This window comes from Oncorhynchus nerka, linkage group LG17 (assembly GCF_034236695.1).
Source record: "Oncorhynchus nerka isolate Pitt River linkage group LG17, Oner_Uvic_2.0, whole genome shotgun sequence".
Taxonomy (NCBI): domain Eukaryota; kingdom Metazoa; phylum Chordata; class Actinopteri; order Salmoniformes; family Salmonidae; genus Oncorhynchus; species Oncorhynchus nerka.
Genome location: NC_088412.1, coordinates 25205063 through 25218257, shown reverse-complemented (window position 1 = coordinate 25218257; position 13195 = coordinate 25205063). Strand labels below are relative to the sequence as shown.

The following is a 13195-nucleotide window of genomic DNA, read 5'->3' as shown; positions in this document are numbered from 1 at the left end:
GAGATTTAATTTAAGGACCAATGGAATGTTACACAAATCCAAACCCTGCTACCCGGGACACCGGGCCATGTAAAACGAATTCGCCCACTCGTAGACCGTAGGTAAAATACTTGAATTGTATTTGTCGATCGTGAGAAGTCCCCCCTCTGAAGTACTACGGTTGGTGCAATACAAATGGCTTAATTTTTTGCCTACTTGATTGGATGAGAAAGCTTTCTGTTTTGGTTGCGTGCCAGCAGTCGTCTGGAAGGGGAGGGGTGCTGTATGACTTCCGGTTTAGGCTGAAATTGACACACAATGAGGAGCAGGGAATAACCTCGCGAAACGCCGCTGTAAATAAATAACGTTAGAAGAATCACTGAAGCCACAGAATCATGGAGAATCAGGTAAAGTGACTTTTGTGTCCCCTCGTGAATCCTGAACTTTTAACGAAAAAATACTTGAAGGCTGTGCCCGGGACAGGAATGAATGCCTTGGTGCTCGAAAAAATCCTGCTAATCGAACTCATAGTTGGCTCACGAGCTGTGCTAGCTAGCCCCACACTCAATCGCATACATCGGTATTTGACATAGCGAGCTGGCTAACGTTAGCTTAACTCAGCATTGCTAGCTAGCCACACAATCAGACGGGCACACAAATGGATTTATTGCCTAATTTTGTGTTATGGACGTATATATTGAGAAAGTGAGATGTATAACTTACTCCTTTCCCAGTTTATAACCTAATTTACACGAGCTACTACCTGCTAGCGTTCTCGGCCCTTCGCTAGCTACGTAAATAGCTGCTACAAGACGCCGGTGGAAAGGATTGCTCTTTCCAGGTCTGGGTGGAGGGGAGGGAAGGAGGGGTGTGTATCTAGCGGCGACGAATTGGAATTGAAAAGCGGGAATTACATCACCAGTTTAAAGGCAAAGATTGTGCACTAAATGTAGATATTTGAAAATCCTAGAGATACAAATTGTATAACAGCTAGCTGGACACTGGTTGGTTGGGGGAAAACTTATTGAGGAACGTCCATGCATGTCCACATTGACTTCCATAGACAGACATTAGTAGGCCATCTTATTTTTCGAAATATCGTATCGGTAACTCTGACCCACTGTTACTCACGCTAGGTAGGAGTTTTCATGCTCATCATGATAATGCAAACTCTATTTCCATATCAAATTGACTCATGGAATCCACCTGTGGGAAAATGTCACTGTCCGGTGTTACCCCTTTGAAGCATGCTAACAGTGGAATTCCGTGACGACAAGGAAGGACTAATCGTTTTAGCCGGTTTACCGTGATTACTCAGTGGCAAACAATATAAAACGGTACACCATCAACAGCCATGAAAAACCTAACATAGGAATGGTATTTTTGTACATTTCAAGGTTTGTTTGTATGGGATGTAGAATTTTTTTATAAATAATCGTATGTCTGAAATCTAGACCATCACAAATTAGTTTTTTGCTAAATTGCCCACTGGCTACATGCCTTATTTCTGGAAATGTGATAAGGAATGCTAATGTGCCCTGTTGTGCATCATGACGTCTAGTTGTACGATTTGTGCCATATGAAATCACCATTCAATTCACAATAATGCACCAGAGATGGACAGGGTCATACCAGAAAAATGGTGGGATAGTGACATGTTTTATAGTTGGAGTAGACTGGAGTGCAAGCTCTGTAAGGGCTGTGGTGTCTGGTGGGCCTGCCCACCTGTACAGAGCTCAAAGTGCTGCAGGTGTGTCCTGTTGTGGTCTGATGTCTTCGAGCAGCGGAGAAGCAGGTTCTTTTCAGAGGGAGTGCAGCGACATTTGCCAATTTTTTTCTTCTTCTGTGTGCCTCATCAAAGGAGTCTTTCATATGATTTTTCCCCTAGTGGAGATTAACTTGGTTATGAGGGGTGTTATTTTCATGGCACGTGGGGGTTCATTGTTGTGAGACTCTACTTGTCTGCCAAGTAGGGCATTTCCCTTCAGAATATCCATTTTAGATCAGGGGGGAGGGTCACTTGCAACAATAATGGCGGCTGTGTATTTTGTTATCTTTCTGTTGTGGCAGGGAAGTGAACCAAAGGAAGTTACTGAACGTCATACTGTTTCCATAAATGTTTCAAATGAATCTAGAATATTGTCTTTTTCCTCCAGTCAATGCCAACCATCTCAGACCTATTTTGTTTGTGATGATCTCGGTGTATGAATGGTTGGTCATCTCTGAGCTGTTTTTTTTGATGCCAGTGATCCTGGGGAGCTGGTTGGTTGATGGGGAGGGGCTCAATGGCTGCTGCACTGACCTAGGGTGTGGTAGCGACTGGAGTTTAAGGGCATTACCGCCACAGAAATGCTAGGTGAGATGCCGGGGGGGGCTCAGAGTCCCAGACCAGCTCATCTCAATCCTGTCCCCCTAATCCCTCCACTCAGTCACAGCACACAAGGACTGTGGAGAGAAGGTGCCAAATCCCCACATTCTTCAGGCCAGGACATAAAGTGACTTTTCTGTCCCCTCGTCCCTCTCTCTTCCCAATCCCTCTTTAGTAGCTGTCCCGATCGCTGCAGCATGTCATTTGGATGTCCGTTCAACTACTATCATTGTTCTCGGTAACGAATCACAGTCTGTAGTTTCTGATGTGACCATCTCATAAAAAACAACTTTTGTAGTATCAAATAATTTTAATTTCCATAAACTAAACTGTTTCCTATCTAACCTACTAACTTGCGATGAGTGATCAATTTCAGATGCTAATAGTTGTTTTTGTATGTCTGACCTTGTGTCTGCAGTGCACAGTCCAGGTGAAGCTGGAGCTTGGACATCGAGCCCAGCTGAGGAAGAAGGTAACCTCGGAGGGCTTCACCCATGACTGGATGGTGTTTGTGCGAGGGCCTGAGACGGGGGACATACAACACTTTGTGGAGAAGGTCGTCTTCAGGCTGCACGAGAGCTTCCCCAAACCCAAGAGAGGTGGGTCAGACAAAACACCCTCGCAACAACCGCACTTGCTCGTGCGCAAACATACACACACACACACGTACCTGGCTGAAACTGGTTCTGTGATTACTTTGTTTGTTTTTGTCTGGGGATAGGAGAGGGGATTCACTATGGATGTAACAATTCACTGATGCACTGGTCCCCGATTCAAATGTTTACGATACAAGTGCATCGGCCCATGGACCCCGAACCGATCCAAATGTAGCATGCATAGTTCAGAAAATCGATTAAAACCTTATGAATCACCAGTTCACACTTTTTTCCTTTTTCTCCTTACATTCTTTCTACCTTCCGAAAATACATTATCTTTTCTGACAACTGATGTGTCCACTCCTTCAGGGTGGAACTGCATGTAACTGTTGACGGTCATTGATCTACAGATCATTTTGGATTCCGAACAACCCCAGTCAATATCAGTAGCCTAGTCAAACTGTGCGCTGTGCCCAGCTTTGCATGCTGACCAACGCGAGGTAGGCGGCCTGTTCCTGATCTTGCACATCTGCGCGGCACCTTCAGCGTTCAGATAATAAAATGGCTTGCGTGATATTACGCTTTATTAGTTGAGTGACAACCTATGTAATTTGCTAGGTTATTATTATCATCTATGCGCTGTTGAAAATGATGTTTTACCAGAATTAAAGTAAGCTACCGGAGACTACTGTCATCTGACTATAACCTAACTGCTGACCCTGGCTTAAAATATAATTTATTTTGATCATCATCAGTAATAGTTTTGGTAGTTTTGCTTTAAACAATCCGTGTATATGGTAATTTTTAAATATACAGGGTAAATTTGATTATTTCATAACGGGGACAATAATCACTTTTGCAAGGCACACTGGATGGCCGATGCCAGAAAAGATCTCACCGTTGAAAACGTCCAAACGGTCAAACCCATTTGATTTTGAGATGGAGGCTGAAATCCAAAGTTGTGTTAGCCAATGAATATATAGCTATGTCATTGCTAATTTGTAAACGATATACAGTACATTGGTACATTACTAGGTCACACTTCCTCTGCAAAAAATACTAGTTAATTAGCGGGTGATGGTGATTTCAGAACCAAAGTAGGGGGGGGGGGTAGGCAAAAAACAGGCTACATTGTCCCCCCAATCTGGTAGTGGGGTGGTAGATGCCTTATGGCTCAGCTCAGGTGCCTGCATAGTACATACACCATAGACATTAACACACACACAGAAATAATCTCGTACAGATCCAACTCAGAGGCCCAGCTCATGAGCTCCATCAGCAGCAGATTTTTATTTAGAATGGAAAATTCATGTGTTTATGCAACAATTGTTAGTGCATCTATTTGTTCTCTAATCAAACCAAATTGCACCGATTAGTTTCAAACTAAAATGTATCGGAGCCCATGTATCAAATAGTCTTGAAAGGGAAAGATACACATCCCTAGAATTCACCTTGACAACAGTTTAAATCAATATTGTAAAACGCATTCTACGGTAGCGTGAAGTGCAAACACACAGAAGGCCTTCAGAGCGTTGCCTACTACATCAAGCATGCATGTTGCTCGGTCAGATTTGGTCCATTTGTGCTGAACTTCAATGAACATGATGTGTTCGACAGACCAGGCACATCTCTTCTCATTAAGTCACTGCAAAGCTTTGGGTCGTTGTCCACGGTCATTATGGTTATTGCACATTACTGCTCCCATAAGCTTTTAGCTTCAGGTTGTAATGACTGACTCTCAATGGGAGGCTGGCACTAGTTCGCATTAGCCTTCTAGCAATGGCCATTGATGTTATCCTCCTGAATGTATGTTGATGTGCTGTCGTTGTTTCTGCAGTATGCAAGGAGCCACCATACAAAGTGGAGGAGTCGGGCTATGCTGGGTTCCTCATGCCCATCGAGGTCTACTTCAAGAACAAGGTGAGAGCTCTGTCAGAGCCTCTGTAATGGTACTATGTTAATAGTGTCAATCTATCCCCCAGGATATGGGCCACTGTTGCATGTGATTCCTAATGGATTTAGAGTTCCTCTGGTGCTCAAGGCCTTCTCCTGAAATCACATCGGATATAGTTCTCCTACAATGGCTTGTTTATATTATCCGGCACCATCTGTATAATATGGGTCTTTTCCTGTGGGTCGTTGGTCAATATTCATGTCATTTGGTTGGTATTTAATGCGTCTGTTTTAATTTCCTCAATGGTTCATGTGTTGTTTCTAGTCTGTCATGTGACAGTATTTGTGTGTGTGTAGACACCAGGTTTATAGGTGTCAGTGATACTGGGGCTGTGTGTGGTGACACTGGTCATGCTAGTAGTGGGCCTTTGGCTGCTGGTCTGGCTGGTGTCTTGTCTGTCTGGCTGAAACTCCTCTTCATGTCACTGTAGCGCCTGTTTTTAAAAGGCCTTCAGTTTATCTGCTGTGAATGTTTTTACTGTGTCCTGTATCTGTAACCCTATGACTCTTGGCATGCTCTGAAAGTGGCGGGTGATCAGAAAGAATCCATTTGTTTACCAAAATGTTCTACTGTTTGCTGAAGTTCTCTCCCATTGTGGAATGTTAGTTCTTATCAGTGTGTGCACTCCAGGTATGCCTCTTATTGACTTGGTCGGGGAATCGCTTATTCTTACTGTTAGCTGATAATATTCTGATAAGGGCTTGGTGGGGCTGATTAGATATGTTCATTATTATTTACAGGAGGAGCCCAAGAAGGTGTGCTTCAACTATGACCTCTTCCTGAACCTGGAGGGGAACCCCCCTGTCAATCACTTGCGCTGTGAGAAGCTCACCTTTAACAACCCCACCCGGGAGTTCAGACGCAAGCTGGTCAAGGCTGGAGGGGTGAGCTGGGGATGGGGTACAGGGTGGATGTGGGATGGGTTAGAATAAGTGGGAAGTGGAATGGCAAGAGGGAATGTTGTTGACGTGTTTCAGGGTTTAATTGAAATTGAATTAGAATTGGTCACACCCCACAGAAAGCAGAATTTGTCATGAAATGTTACATGGTTCCCTTCTATACTGCAGTGTTTGATCTAATGCATCCTGGGAAATGTATTCTGATATTGAAAAACATTAAGGGAATTATGAATGATTTATAGACAACCCACAACATGATCTTGAAATATTTTCAGACCACTATAATTATTTGAAATAGTTTTAGGACAATGAGTTTTTAAAATGAAATGTTATGCTTCAAACATACTACATGGTACTGATAACCAAACATTATGTCAAAATTAACATTTATATGGTGATGTGCAGAATAAACAAGCCATTGGAATTTCCTTGAATTAAATTCTACTTCCTTTGAATTCAAATTAAATTCAGCTTTCTGTGGGGTTTGGCCAGTTGAATTGAATTGGAATTAAAGAGCAAATTGCAACTCAATTCAGAATTGATCCCAACCCTGGTGTGTGTGTTCTCATTATTTTCCCTATTTGTTTGTCTCTCAGGTCATGGTGGTGCCAGAAGGGGCAGAGGCGGTGTCGAGGCCCAGTCCAGACTACCCCATGCTCCCCACCATCCCACTGTCTGCCTTCTCAGACCCCAAGAAGACAAAGACCTCCCATGGTTCAAAGGTGAGCAGCACTTCCTAGACTAGTACACTGATAAGAAAGAAGGCGTAGGAATGTGTATAGGATTGCTCAACCAGTCAATACAGCAGAGGGTAGGGAGAATAGGAGAGTAGAATACAGTTGAGATAAGGGACGACAAACCCGTGTATCTTTTTGTTTCCCAAGCCTTTAATCATATCATGGGATCCTTTCATTAATTCAGCTGGACTTCGCTGCCTACTCTAGGTCACAGTTGATCCCAAATAAACCTGCATGATTACAAACATCCTTTCCTGGTTTAGCATTTACCACCCTGTTGAATTATCATAGTACAACATGGACGATGTTCTGCGTATGGATATGTGCATGCATGTTGTGCCGAGTATGTGATCGGAGTTGAGCCCAGAACCACACGGGGGGAAATACTTATTTTCCACCATCATTTGCAAATAAATTCTTAAAAAATCCTACAATGTGATTTTCTGGATTTTGTTTCTCATTTTGTCTGTCATAGTTGAAGTGTACCTTTGTTGAAAATTAAAGGCCTCATCTTTTTAAGTGTGAGAACTTGCACAATTGGTGGCTGACTAAATACTTTTTTGCCCCACTGTACAATGTTAGTCCTTCAGTGGGCCTTTGGCTAAGTGCATTGACAGAGTGATTATCAGCTCAGTTATGATGCTTCCACTCAGATCTTTCTTTGCTGACAATCAAAAATATGTGGCGGAGCACCTGCATGAATGGCCCATACTTACCTTTATTATATATATTTACAGCCCAGCACCTAATTGAATAGGGATGTGAGTTTGATATCATGTGTACTTGTCCTGTCTTTAGGAGCCCAGTAAAGAGGGCAGTGGAAGCAGCAATAAAGGGCCCAAGCCCCACAAGCTGACCAAGGAGCACCGCGAACGCCCCGTAAAGACTCTGAGAGCAAGGCGGGGTCCAAGGGTGACAGCGACCGTGACGGGGGAGGAGGGGGCAGCAGCAAGAGCGCCCGCGAGCCCTCCTCTTCCTCGTCCAAGAAGCCAGCAGAGATCAAAGTCAAAGATGAGGGAAAGGTCCTTCCCAAGGCCGCCTTCAAAGAGCCCAAACTCACCCTGAAGGAGGCCAAGATGGAGGGCATGTCCCCCAAAGGAGGGGGGGGAGGGGGTGGTGGGGGAGGAGGAGGGGGCCCGCTGGAGTCCAAAGGCCCCGGGAAGCGTCCCTCCACTGTGGAGTCTCCCAAACCCAGTGCCAAGAAGCAGAAGAAGAGCAGCTCAGAGGGATCTAAAGGGGCAGCTGCAGGGCCCTTCACCGGAGCCTCTCCCCGGGTCTCCTCATCGTCTGCAGCCGCCCCTGGTTACCCAGAGAAGAAACCCCCCAAGGAGAAGGGTCGTTGGCCCAAGGGCAGCAAGGCCGACACTCAGGAGGTCAAGGAGCCCAAGAAGCTGCCTGAGTCTGATGACTCCAACTCTGAGGATGAAGCCTCATCCAAATCAGAGCAGTCAGCCCCCTCCAGTCCCTCTAACTCAAGCTCCAGCTCTGATTCCAGCTCAGAATCTGACTTTGAGCCTGGACAGAAACAAGGCCAAGGTAAGCCTATCATTCTCTAGACAGAGAACATGGGATTTACACATCCACTGGAGAAGACATTCTGACACATTGGTTGTCTTTATTGCGCATGGTTTGTGCTTTGGTACTGTTGCTAATTATTATAATATTTTTTTAATATCCCTCTTTTAGGCTGAGCTATTCAGATGTTTAATTGATGGTTGTGTTTTGTCAAATATGTGCATTTAGAAAATGTTAACGGTGTGTACTTACTCTAGGCCCACTGCGCTCTATGGTGGAGGACCTACAGTCAGAGGAGTCAGATGACGACAGCAGCTCTGAGGAAGGGACGCCTGTCAAGACCAACCCGCCCAACCGTGACTCACGGTAAGTCTCTCAATTTCTCACTCTTTACGTTACTGTGTCATAGACCTCTGATGCTTCTGTAGTTAGGTAATTTTCACCAGTTCGTCTACTCCTTAGGAAATTAGTATTGCTTGGCTGTTAATGTTTGTGGCGTTATGAAACAGTGTGCCCTTATGTCTCTAGCAAATAAGCACGTGTTAGCTGTTCTTTATAGGTGTTACTTTAAAGATTTTAATTATTTGAGCTGCAAACAACAATTGGAATTCTTAATCCTTTTGCAAAACGTGTGCCCACCCACCACCTATATACACAGGCTCCCTGTGCTAAATAGGACACAATGAGCGCTTTCTGCCTCTGTTCCCTGTCAGACTGAGCCTGGACAGTGAGAGTGACAGCAGTGACGGCTCGCACCGCCCCAGTCGAGACCCGGTGCCAGCTCCACAGAAACACAGCTCCTCCAATAACAAGGTAAAGCACGGCTCCCCCGGTAACGAGGTAAAGCACGGCTCCCCCGGTAACGAGGTAAAGCACGGCTCCCCCGGTAACGAGGTAAAGCACGGCTCCCCCGGTAACGAGGTAAAGCACGGCTCCCCCGGTAACGAGGTAAAGCACGGCTCCCCCGGTAACGAGGTAAAGCACGGCTCCCCCGGTAACGAGGTAAAGCACGGCTCCCCCGGTAACGAGGTAAAGCACGGCTCCTGTAATCTCTCCCAGGACTGGACTGTTTTCTCCGTCTCCATTGTCGCTCCAGATTTCTAATTCTATTGTTTCTCCTTTGACAAAATCGCCATCATTAAAGGTGCTAACGAGGCCTCCCGGGTGGCGCAGTGGTTAAGGGCGCTGTACTGCAACGCCAGCTGTTCCATCAGAGACTCTGGGTTTGCCCCCAGGCTCTGTCGCGACCGGGAGATCCGTGGGGCGACGCACAGTTGGCCTAGCGTCGTCCGGGTTAGGGAGGGCTTGGCCGGTAGGGATATCCTTGTCTCATCGCGCCAGGTGCACAGTTTCCTCCGACACATTGGTGCGGCTGGCTTCCGGGTTGGATGCGCGCTGTGTTAAGAAGCAGTGCGGCTTGGTTGGGTTGTGTATTGGAGGACGCATGACTTTCAACCTTAGTCTCTCCCGAGCCCGTATGGGAGTTGTAGAGATGAGACACGATGGTAGCTACTAAAGAAATTGGATACCACGAAATTGGGGAGAAAAATTGTTAAAATTCAAAAAAAAAAAAAAAAGGTGCTAACATTACAAATTGGATTTTAGAGAATTTTTGCATTGTAGTTTCAGAAAACATCCATCATATATCTGCCACTAGTAGTGGATGCCGCTCCTGCGGGAGAAATCAATAAGCAAATTTCACAGCCAATCACAACACTGGCGGGTAAGTAATAATGTGAAACACTATCATTCCACTGTTAGCGCCAGCTATAATATGGACATTGTCAGAAGTTACAATGTAGAAATTCAGTTATAAGTTCTATGTGTAGCACCTTTAAATATTTAATTTAACCTTCAAACTGGTATTTAAAAAAATATATAAACTCAGCAAAAAAAAATGTCCTGTCAACTGCTTTTATTTTCAGCAAACTTAACATGTAAATATTTGTATGAACATAACAAGATTCAACAACTGAGTCATAAACTGAACAAGTTCCACAGACATGTGACTAACAGAAATGGAATAATGTGTTCCTAAACATAGGGGGTCAAATTCAAAAGTAACAGTTAGTATCTGGTGTGGCCACCAGCTGCATAAAGTACTGCAGTGCATCTCCTCCTCATGGACTGCACCAGATTTGCCAGTTCTTGCTGTGAGATGTTACCCCACTCTTCCACCAAGGCACCTGAAAGTTCCTGGACATTTCTGGGGGGGAATGGTCCTAGCCCTCACCCTCCGATCCAACAGGTCCCAGACGTGCTCAATGAGATTGAGATCCGGGCTCTTCGCTGGCCATGGCAGAACACTGACATTCCTGTCTTGCAGGAAATCACGCACAGAACGAGCAGTATGGCTGGTGGCATTGTCATTCTGGAGGGTCATGTCAGGATGAGTCTGCAGGTAAGGTACCAGATGAGGGAGGAGGATGTCTTCTCTGTAACGCATAGCGTTGAAATTGCCTGCAATGACGACAAGCTCAGTCCGATGATGCTGTGACACACCTCCCCAGACCATGACGGACCCTCTACCTCCAAATCCATCCCGCTCCAGGCCGCGGTGTAACGCTCATTCCTTCGACAGAAGAAGGTGAATCCAACCATCACCCCTGGTGAGACAAAACCGCGACTCGTCAGTGAAGAGCACTTTTCCCAGTCCTGTCTGGTCCAGCAACGGTGGGTTTGTGCCCATAGGCGATGTTGTTGTCGGTATTGTCTGGTGAAGACCTGCCTTACAACCGGCCTACAAGCCCTCAGTCTAGCCTCTCTCAGCCTATTGCGGACAGTCTGAGCACTGATGGAGGGATTGTGCGTTCCTGGTGTAACTCGGGCAGTTGTTGCCATCCTGTACCTGTCCCGCAGGTGTGATGTTCGGATGTACCGATACAGTGCAGGTGTTGTTACACGTGGTCTACCACTGCGAGGACGATCAGCTGTCCGTCCTCTCTCCCTGTAGCTCTGTCTCAGGCATCTCACAGTACGGACTTTGCAATTTATTGCCCTGGCCACATCTGCAGTCCTCATGCCTCCTTGCAGCATGCCTAAGGCACGTTCACACAGATGAGCAGGGACCCTGGGCATCTTTCTTTTGGTGTTTTTCAGAGTCTGTAGAAGGGCTGGGATTAAAAATTAAAATAAATTAAATACAAATTTTGAACAGAACACACATAAGAAGAGAGACAACACTACATAAAGAGACCTAAGACAACAGCATGGCAGTAACATGTCAACACAGAATGGTAGCAATATAACATGATGGCAGCAGCACAACATGGTAGCAGTACAAAACAGGGCACACAACAGCACAAAGGTCAAGAAGGTAGAGACAACAATACATCACACAAAGCAGCCACAACTGTCAGTAAGAGTGTCCATGATTGAGTCTTTGAATTAAGAGATTGAGAGAACCTCTGCACATGTACTTTGTTGACGTTTGGGTTATTACCAGTAGTTATCATTGATGGCTAAGCATTGTGTTGTATTCCTAGCACCACAAAAGGAGACTGGTGGTGTGTCAATTTTTGCTCTCCTAAAGCACCACCCTTCCCATTCTGATCTCTGTTTATCTGCTTTCCACTCTTTCTTCCATTTCTCTGTCTCTGTGTTCCGTCTCCCTCTGAGCAGGTCTTGGGCAGGAAGAGCCCAGACATCTGCAGCCGCCCAGAGAAGGTGCTGAAGAAAGGATACGAGAAGGTAGGAAGGGTAAATAATCACAGTTTTACATTACCTTTGTTTCTTATTTTCGTGTTCAAACATCTGTTTTAAGTGGTTATATTACCAGTGTAGTGTTCAAATTCTACAATACTGCTCTATCACCACTATTATAGATATATATATACCAGCTCACCACTCCACACATTCCTGGTGTAAAACTGCAGTAGAAAACACTGGTTAATCAGTAATCATATACCTAATAGTAGACTAAAGGAGTGCTCCACTAACCACAAACTCCCTTCTCTTCCTGTTCTCCAGGCCTACACAGAGGAGCTGGTGGATCTCCACCGCAGACTGATGGCTCTGAGGGAGCGCAACGTCCTACAGCAGGTATGGAGCAATGACTAGCCATGTGTGTGGTCAGGTGTATACATGTTACAAAACATACTTTTCCATCACACTATCAGGCCACGCTATTGTGTTATCATCAATGTGAATTTGTAGTCATCTAAGTCCTCTCCTCTCCTTAGATAGTGAATCTTATCGAGGAGACGGGGCACTTCAACGTGACCAACACCACCTTTGACTTTGACCTGTTCTCTCTGGACGAGACGACCGTCCGCAAACTACAGAGCTACCTGGAGGACACAGCAACGTGACAGCAAGCCCGTAGCACAGACCCTGGACCCCCACTGGGGGGGAGTAGTAACAGAAGCTACAGCCACACACCAGACAGAGCTAAACCACAGAACAACAACAGAACACACACTTTCACTTGTCGCTGGAGAAGAACAGAGGAATAGGGTGAGGGGAGGAGAGAGGTCAGAGTAAGAGAAAGCAGCTATGCTGCAGTCTCTCTAACCTGGACTGGACTAGAGGACAGGACTAGGAGCTGGCCTGTCTGGACTGGATCTGGCAGGAGACGTATTATATATGTTTCTTGTGGAGAACAGCACAGCAGCCTGTGTGCAGAACTGTGGAATGCGACCACTCTACTCTCCCTCCCCCTCCTGCCCCCCCCCCCCCCCCCCTTCTAGCCTTTGCAAACCCAATACGTCCCCCCTCTATCTCCTCCCTCCCCATTCACACTCCCTTAGTCGACACAACACTCCTCCCCTCCCCCTCCTCTCAGCTGGAGTTCATTTCTCTGTAGGAATTTTCCGGTCTAGGTGAGTGTGTGTCTGGGTGTGTGTGTGTGTCTGGGTGTGTGTGTGTGTGTCTGGGTGTGTCTGGGTGTGTGTGTGTCTGGGTGTGTGTCTGGGTGTGTCTGGGTGTGTGTGTCTGGGTGTGTGTCTGGGTGTGTGTGTGTCTGGGTGTGTGTGTGTGTCTGGGTGAGTGTGTGTCTGGGTGAGTGTGTGTGTCTGGGTGAGTGTGTGTGTCTGGGTGAGTGTGTGTGTCTGGGTGAGTGTGTGTGTGTGTGTCTGGGTGAGTGTGTGTGTGTGTCTGGGTGTCTGGGGGGGTGTGTCTGGGTGAGCATTTCAGAGGCTTTAGGGGGA

The 13195-nt window shown here is 46.0% G+C and overlaps 1 protein-coding gene across 1 annotated transcript; it reads left to right on the top strand.

Annotated features, from left to right (window-relative positions):
* The first annotated feature begins 250 nt into the window (after positions 1 to 250).
* On the top strand, positions 251 to 12947 carry LOC115144954 (protein ENL-like). Its single transcript, XM_029686122.2, is given in 12 exon segments — positions 251 to 386; positions 2766 to 2946; positions 4781 to 4863; positions 5638 to 5781; positions 6393 to 6518; positions 7332 to 7404; positions 7407 to 8069; positions 8306 to 8414; positions 8762 to 8861; positions 11670 to 11738; positions 12018 to 12089; positions 12230 to 12947. Coding segments are annotated over 12 exon segments (1761 nt in total). The 5' UTR covers positions 251 to 374; the 3' UTR covers positions 12359 to 12947.
* The last annotated feature ends 248 nt before the right edge of the window (positions 12948 to 13195 follow it).